Source organism: Sinocyclocheilus rhinocerous, unplaced genomic scaffold (assembly GCF_001515625.1).
Source record: "Sinocyclocheilus rhinocerous isolate Xijiao unplaced genomic scaffold, SAMN03320098_v1.1 scaffold1870, whole genome shotgun sequence".
Classification (NCBI taxonomy): Eukaryota; Metazoa; Chordata; class Actinopteri; order Cypriniformes; family Cyprinidae; genus Sinocyclocheilus; species Sinocyclocheilus rhinocerous.
Genome location: NW_015664009.1, coordinates 36151 through 44365, shown reverse-complemented (window position 1 = coordinate 44365; position 8215 = coordinate 36151). Strand labels below are relative to the sequence as shown.

Sequence of the window (8215 nt, the reverse complement as noted above, 5' to 3'; positions counted from 1 at the left end):
AACAACAACCGAAGTCAGCTGCAGTAAAGGCCTGGCAAAGCATCACAAAGGAGGAAACACAGTCTCTGGTGATGTCCATGAGTTCCGGACTTAAGGCAGTCATTGCCTGCAAAGGATTCTCAACAAAATATAAAAAATTTTAACATTTTATTTATGATTATATTTGTTTGTCCAATTACATTTGTGTATAAAAATGGTTGTAATTCCTAAGCATTTTATATTTTTGTTCAACCCCTTGAATTAAAGCTTAAAGTCTGCACTTCAATAAAAATCTTGATTGTTTCATTTTAATTCTATTCTGGTGGCATACAGAGCCAAAATTAAGAAAAGTGTGTCAGTGTCCAAATATATATGGACCTGACTATATATATATATATATATATATATATATTACTAGAAAATGCAATACCTCTATCATGAAAATAGTTGTGATATTTGTTAGTGGTTACTATGACCTTTAATTAGACAATAGCAAGTAATAAGATTAATTAAATGAGCACGCCAATTGATGGCAAAATAATACAGCATGGCTTTGTGTCAACAACACACAAAAAACAAAATAAAATATTAAAAACAAAGAGAGTTTGTGAATTACACGTTTTGTTATTTATCTAATTAAAATTGCATTAAACTGCACACCATCACCTTTACATTTTTCTGGATGTTAAAATAAAATCTTACTTGTTTGGTAGTAATCATACACTTTGACCACTGCTGGTTTGAGATTCTTCACTGGAAGAACTTGTTTCATTTGCATCTTGTAATTCATAGAAATATGTTTTGGAATCTGCAGGAGGATAAACAAAAATACATATACAGTACCAGTCATGGCAATTATTAAATACATGTTAATTTTATAAATGTTATTATTTATTTACCTCTGTTAAATAAACTATGACATGGTCTTCTTTTGTGTCAACCCGCTCCAAATACTTCTGAGCATACATTACTCCTGAACCAAAGGATGTTCTAAGCTATAGGGAAAATATAATTATTAATATGAAAATATGATGATGATGACTAGGTTTTTTTTTTTTCAGTTTTTGCAAAGTAAAGCAAACATGCAAGGAAATAGTAGTAAAAATGTGCAAAAATTGGTACGTCTTAAAGTGCCGCTATTATGGATTTTTGAAAATTACCATAATTTTATTATTATGGTAATAATAATGTAACACATTAGGTATGTAACACAGCTATAAGTGAATGAAAACATCCTGCAAAGTTTTAAATCTGAAAGTGCAACGTGTATAAAGTTATTGTCTCTCAAAAGAAAGAGTAGACTCTGAATCATTGAAATGAGTCGTTTTTAAAACGAATCCCAAGTCGTTTCATGTTGATGTCAACATGAAACATTAGCATATTGCCCGCCCTCTTGTTGTTTTTTTTCGTGTTGGTCTGAATGAAAATGCAAATTCATTCTTTGCCACTAGGTGCCGCTTTTGGAGCAGTAAAAATAGCGGTTTCCCCGGCAACGGCTGTACACAAAGCAGCACTGAGCTCACAAACGCTGCTTTTTCAGGCATTACAGTCATGGTTGAAATGAAAATGAGACCAATCGGAATCACCGCAGATTAGTGTCATGACTAGCAGCACATATGAGCTGATCTCCACTGCCAGAGAATCAGAGTCATCAGCAGATGCAGACGGAGACCAGTGGAGACGAGACCCTTTAGGACACATGGACAAAAGAGACACCAGTAATTCAACAAGCATGACCAAAAAAAAAAGTATAGGCATATAGGACAACAGAAAGTCATCAGAAACAAATCTCTTACCCTCTGAAATAGCAACATCCTCCAGTTTCTTGAAAAGCTGCTGTCGAGTGTGCTTGTCTCTAGCCAGACTGAACGTGTAGGCGAGCAGAGCAGTGGTGTAAGTGTTTTTGACATCCTCAATGACGGACTTCAGACATGACAAACCTTTAGTGACGACAGGATCCTGAGACAAAGACAGAGAAACAGCCGCTGTGAGTCAAATTTTTTTATGAGTTTATACTGTGTTTCCTGTAGATGAACTTACTGTGACTGGAGTTTCCAGTTCAAGCAGTGATGCAGTAATGTAGGCAGTCATGGTCACATTATCATTCACCCCACCCTGAAATTTATATTAGAGGAACATTAAGTAAAATATTTTTGTTATAGATAGATTGTTTCTGCATGGTTTCTGTGATAATGTTTAGTGACAAATAACACACCTTCATTCTGTTGTTAAACAATCTTCCCTGTTGGATAAAACAGCCGTCTGAATCCCGTCTGCTTATTAACCATTCCTTTGCACTCTGAATAATTTGTGGATCAATAAATATGTATTTCTGTGCTTTGCCAAAAGACCTCAGGACAAAGGCAGTCAACCTGGTGTTTTAAAGTTTTCATTTTAATAATATCATTAGTTGTTTTAGTTGATTAAATCTGTACATAAATTATTGAAACTAAATACCATGTTACTGCTTACTATTTTAACTTTGTAACTATTTAGGAAAAAGTGAGAGTAAAAAGTTACAAATATTTACCATGTATTCTCATCACCGTGTCCAAATGTGCTGTATGCACCACTGTTATGCCTGTAGTTCAGTTGTCTCTGGTATCCTGTTGAGTTTGACAGTGATTAAATATTTGGGTTGATTAAGTGTGTCTGACGTCAAAAATGTCATGACTTATTTTCTTGACATGATTGATTTCTCTCACCGCTCTTAAGGAAGCCGGTGGCTCTCTCTCGGATGGCTGAGGTGAGCTGCTCTGTGTTTTCCAGATACTGCAGAATGTAAATATTGGGAGAAAGAACAGCCATGTTTTGTTCTCCACAGCCGTACGGCATCCGTAATAATCCGTGAAGATTGCTCAGTGCACGACCCAATATATCTCCTACAAACACAAATGAAACTCACTACATTTTAGAAACCCAAACACAAACTCCTTATTTCTGCTTGTGTATGTAAATGTTACCAATGACTGAAACAGTGGATCTGGCTGATCCCTCTATCACATCTTTAGGAAGAGTCAGATCCACTTCTTCTGAGAGAGTGTCGCCTATGAACCAGAGAGACAGAAACACACATCAGTGATCAGCAGAGAAACACACTATGATGCTAAATATTGTCTGCAGACAAACCCTTTGGACACAGTAACCAGCTGTAGGTCTCTGTCTTCTCAGTTCCTTCAGCCTGCAGAATAAAACAGTAACATCAACACATCATACTGACATAAGCAGCATTAGGATCATGGAGAAATGACGTCTGAGAGCCATTTGACGTGCGCTGACCTGTACAAGCAGACTTCGTGTGACTGTGTCAATGCGTCCTCTCTCTGGCACGCTCACAATCTCATTGTCACACACAGTCTGGGACGCCTCTGCCTCTGCACTGACTGTAATATTCAAGACTCCTACAACACAAGACATGTACGTGAAGATACAACAGACACAAACACTGAGAAACAATGATTCAGACTGGAAAACTCACCAAGAACAGAAGGAGTGAGGATCCATTTAAAGGTTTTTCTTCCATTAGCACACAGACAGGATGAATACTGATCATCAGAGGAGGCTTTGAGAGTGTAGTCTGAGGAAGCAGCTGGAGTCACTTTAACCTGTCAATCAAACACACAGGATTAGTGGCATATTTGATATGATTGGATAAGACTGAGTCTGAAGTCTCACCATGATGCACTTGGACAGATAGTTGAAGACAGTGGCCTTCAGCTCAAAGATCTCCCCACGGATGATGGAGTAAGGCAGAGAGAGCTCCAGGAAGAAGGGCTGGAAAACTGTCAGCTGAGCAGGAGGAGCCAGACCCAGACCTTTGGAGGACAGACAGAAGGCCTCTGTGTCCCAAGAGGTGATAGTGTCAGGAACTGTGACAGGAACCTGAGCTGATCCAGAGTCACTGTGTTGAAATTACAACAGTATTCGATTGGACTGTTAAGATGCTGTTTTGCTTTTACAACATTCAGCACAGATATAAAACACTGATAATCTGATTCATAGTAGGTCTCTAGTATGTCTAATTTTCATCACTCTGAATGAATCCAATGAAAGTTCTGTTTATATGAATCCTAAACAGTCCAATTCACATATTCGTTTACATGTGAATTTATGTATAAGAGAAGCATTACAGGTATTGTGGTATTAATATGATGTTAAATGATGTTGACAGTTAACAATATTGTCACTAACCCAACTGCAGAAAGCTGCCAAATCCATGTTTCAGGAAAGACAGTACGAACTGTCACTTCAACTGAAGAATCTTCATAATTCAAATCCAATGCTACGCCACTGTCATATGATAGTTCATACTCTGCTAAAATAAAGCACAATTAAAGATGTGACACCTGAATCAGGACATGTCGCAATTTTGTACAAAAATACTGTACAAAATCAAAATTTTGTATCTCTATCACATTAGATACTTTCTGAAATATCTAAACTATATTCTGTGTTCACAACATTAAAACTACCTACAATATATTATTTTATAATGACAACATTTCAACAATGTTGATATTTTTCCTTTTATTGTTTATACTGTAACTATTTATTTCCATTTTTTGTAATATGCTAATAAATTTAAATCAGCTTTTTTAAATCATGGGGCCTATTAATAATTTATACATAAAAAAAGTTGAATTGAACAAAAAACGTAATTGAGCTTTGTACATCTAACATCAAATAGTGTGAAGAAACAGATACACTGTCAGCATAATGCAAAGTATAATAATAAGTATAATAAGAATATTAAGCTTAAACATGTTGTCTTCATAATTTTACACTTTTCTCACAGAATAAATGGGCCTTTACATTTTGGGAGGTGCAGCTCTTTCAAGCAGTTCCTTGATGTCACAAATTTTGAAAACTGCTGATTTTACAGATCAGACAACTGTCACCATAATCACAAAACAAATAAAGAGTCATCTGTGCTCTTGCAGTGAAAATGTGCTTAATAATGGTGAATTCCAGTCATATTAAATCATTGATAGCAAATGTATGTCTGAATGAACTCATACCAGATATTACCTATATCTTCATATCTGTGATAAGTCAAGTCCTTGTATGACAGACACTTAGGGACTCGCACAGCCAAATTTGTTGCCATTTTCAGCCCCACACTCTGTCAAACAGCAATGATGAACCACATGTAACAGAAATAAAATATTTTTTTTTGTAACTGTCAGAATAAAAGGAATTTTAAGCACATGCATTGATATATTTATGCATGTAGACACTCAGCTAATCTACTGCATTGTTACACATATTAATCCACTTGTTACCTTTAAGGATTCATAGGCATTGTCTGTCATTAAAGCTTGACGGGGTCTCACATGCAGACACTCCTGCTCATCTTCAACACTGTAAGGATAATTTGACACTGATTGCACTGGCAGCATATTGAAGATCTGTGATGAGAGCACATTCACAATAAATAACCATTATCTCTAGTGTCTGCTAACTGTTGTACACGCATTCACGAGAGTGGCATTCCAGAATATGCTAGTCTCACTGCTAGTCTAGTTTTGTTTACAGCAAAAGAAAACCAGTCTCCTCTTGGCTTATATTGAAATCCTCCATACTTCTAATTTGTGACCGGTGTTTTGTTTTGCTCTCTCCTCTGCGCTTCCACGTTTACCTACATCCTACGTCATCCGCTGGACACCACTCTCTCGTGAACGCATGTACGACAGCGGAAGCTAGAGATTACGGTTTATAAAGTTGTAAATATGGATATTTTTCTTATACAAATGCATCGATTCACTTCAGAAGGCCTTTATTAACCCCCCGGGGCCATGTGGAGTACTTTTTATGATGAAATGGACGCACTTTATTTTGCTTCAAAATCTCAACCCTCATTCAGTCATTATAAAGCTTGAAAGAGCCATATTATATATTTTTTCATTTTTGGGTGAACTATCCTTTTAACACCCAAGTCACCTTAAACAATAATGAGGAACATAGTAGACACTAGAATCTTGAAGCATTTACACCTTGTCAGTATCCAGACGTTCTCCTGGCTTCAGGATCAGGACGCTCTTATCTACAGCACTGAGGCCGCACAGTGAACCAGGCTGAGCTGAGAGCTGGAGAGTGTTTTTCTCACCAGGAACTGCTTTAGCAGGAGAAAACTGCAGAGAAACCTGTGACGACAACAGTAGGGTGTGTCATTTTAATATTGAACCAGAATGACCGTGATTGTGTAAATGGGCAGATTTTTTCTTACATACCGTGTTTTTGAAACACTTTTCAATGTCAAATTTTGTGCTACGAGCAACAACATTTTCACTGGGCAGAACACAGTAGGCCAGAATCTGCACTGCAGGAGCCAGATCTGCACCAACATGCTTCAACATGAAGAGAATTTTCTAGTCGATCATTATATGTTGAGTTTAAAAAGGTAGATATATCTAAGGTATGGATGGCACAGCCTGTCTTTTTCATCTAATGGAAATGAATGAACACACACACAATGCCTAAGAGTGACTTAATCTGGATGTAGGAAACAAATGTCACATGCCACTTTTGGTACTGCACTGACAAACCTCAGTGGTTTCATTCACACATATTGGACTGTGTTTGTCACGCCTGTGAGAGTAGCGTGGAATATCACGACACACTTTCACCCATGATTTACCAGATACAGGCTGCCCGTACGTGTATCTGTGAAAAATGTACAAGACAAAGATGTATGGAAGAAAACAATCCGAAACCTTAAAGGGATAGACGTTTAAGTAAAGATGCTACTCACTTTCCACAAACCTCAACTGCCATTAACTCATCATCTATGCTCACTGTCTCTGGTGCTGTAACAGTAACTTCAAACTTAGGCAAAACTACAGAAGATGAAAGTTATAGTTATTATTAATCACATTTTTACTTTGTATGAAAATTTTCCCATGCAAACATTGCAAATAGTTTATTACTTACCATATTTTTTCACCTCAAAATCATGTGAGATCATCCTGTCACCAATATAAGCCTTCAGTCTGTACACACCTTGATGGCTTTCCGGGTTTAATTCATAAGAAAAGAAAAAAACACATGCCAGACCTGCTGATCAAGCGGCGAAAAGTTTTTATCCATGGTAACAACTCTAAAATTCACTGTGAAAACAAAAATGTGTGATAAATATAATTACAATCCATGTTTATATTGTGATAACCAGTATTTCAGATCTAATGGACTGTAAGCTGTAGCTATTCCTGACCATCCAGTTTGTCCTGAACAGAATCCTGGGTTATCTTGCTAAATATTTTACAATGCTCATTCACTCGAAATTATAGGTCTTCTTTATCTTACATTTATAATTCCTGGGTTTAATGTTCTATTTGTATTTTTTTGCAGAGTCAGTGTCATTGACTGCACGAATGTACTAACATGGCGACCTGTTTACATAAAGGCTCCAGCACTGCGCATCCTCGTTTTATTGCAGACTGTACTATCAGGTTTTTCCTGAATGGACTTTTAGGTGGACTAAAAGATAAGAATAAAACACACTCTTCCTCAAGTGTTTTCCATCAACATTTGACATTTTTAATCTCAAAAGCTAAAACGACTGTTTATACAGCACACGGTTTTCCATTATGTTTTTTCCATGACAGTGATATTTTAACACCGCATCATTTTACACTGTACATGTTTGACATCACAAAGCCGGGTTAATATCAAACTGTGATGCTCAATATATTGTTTACTAAAATGCAGTTTTGTCAAGGAGGGGGTATAGGCCTATATTTGATGACACCAGCAGTATTTACAGTTTTTTAACCTTTTAAACATTCACAGCTCACCTGTCTGTCCTGGAATATAGATGGGTTTATCAGTCTGGATAAAGGTCAGAGGATGGTAAGATCTGAACATGACTTTTCTCTCTTCAGTCATCTTGAAAGTCTCTCCTTGAAGTTCTACCTTCATTCTCTGCACTGATTCTGCTTCTACCAGAGGAGCCTGATGTGAAATAATATCCTGTATTCACAACCTCTGCAAACAGGCCATCTCAAAAACCTAGATGAATTATGATGAAACAAACATATTTGAATATATTTATTATAATGTGCTGATGACAGACCTTGAAGTTAAAGCAGCGGTGAAACTCTTCCTCAGCTTTCTCCTGCAGCAGTAAAGTGCTCTGGTCACCATGAACCACATAAATGTTCATGACAAGGCTTTCATTGGGCTTGAGAAGACTTGCACACAGTTTGGCCTCAGATCCCGACTCGATCACTGCAGGAAA

The 8215-nt window shown here is 37.0% G+C and overlaps 1 protein-coding gene across 1 annotated transcript in view; it reads right to left on the bottom strand.

Annotated features, from left to right (window-relative positions):
• Nucleotides 1–8215, bottom strand: part of LOC107729089 (pregnancy zone protein-like) — a 12213-nt gene that overhangs the window by 2514 nt on the left and 1484 nt on the right. Inside the window, 25 exon segments of the mRNA XM_016539449.1 lie at nucleotides 682–787; nucleotides 879–974; nucleotides 1585–1667; nucleotides 1776–1938; nucleotides 2020–2094; nucleotides 2195–2351; nucleotides 2510–2585; nucleotides 2685–2861; nucleotides 2943–3026; nucleotides 3109–3160; nucleotides 3259–3380; nucleotides 3458–3584; nucleotides 3655–3880; nucleotides 4171–4294; nucleotides 5008–5101; nucleotides 5262–5387; nucleotides 5973–6122; nucleotides 6210–6322; nucleotides 6324–6423; nucleotides 6525–6642; nucleotides 6731–6815; nucleotides 6910–7004; nucleotides 7037–7085; nucleotides 7773–7929; nucleotides 8051–8214. Coding sequence (XP_016394935.1) covers nucleotides 682–787; nucleotides 879–974; nucleotides 1585–1667; nucleotides 1776–1938; nucleotides 2020–2094; nucleotides 2195–2351; nucleotides 2510–2585; nucleotides 2685–2861; nucleotides 2943–3026; nucleotides 3109–3160; nucleotides 3259–3380; nucleotides 3458–3584; nucleotides 3655–3880; nucleotides 4171–4294; nucleotides 5008–5101; nucleotides 5262–5387; nucleotides 5973–6122; nucleotides 6210–6322; nucleotides 6324–6423; nucleotides 6525–6642; nucleotides 6731–6815; nucleotides 6910–7004; nucleotides 7037–7085; nucleotides 7773–7929; nucleotides 8051–8214 — 2919 coding nt within the window.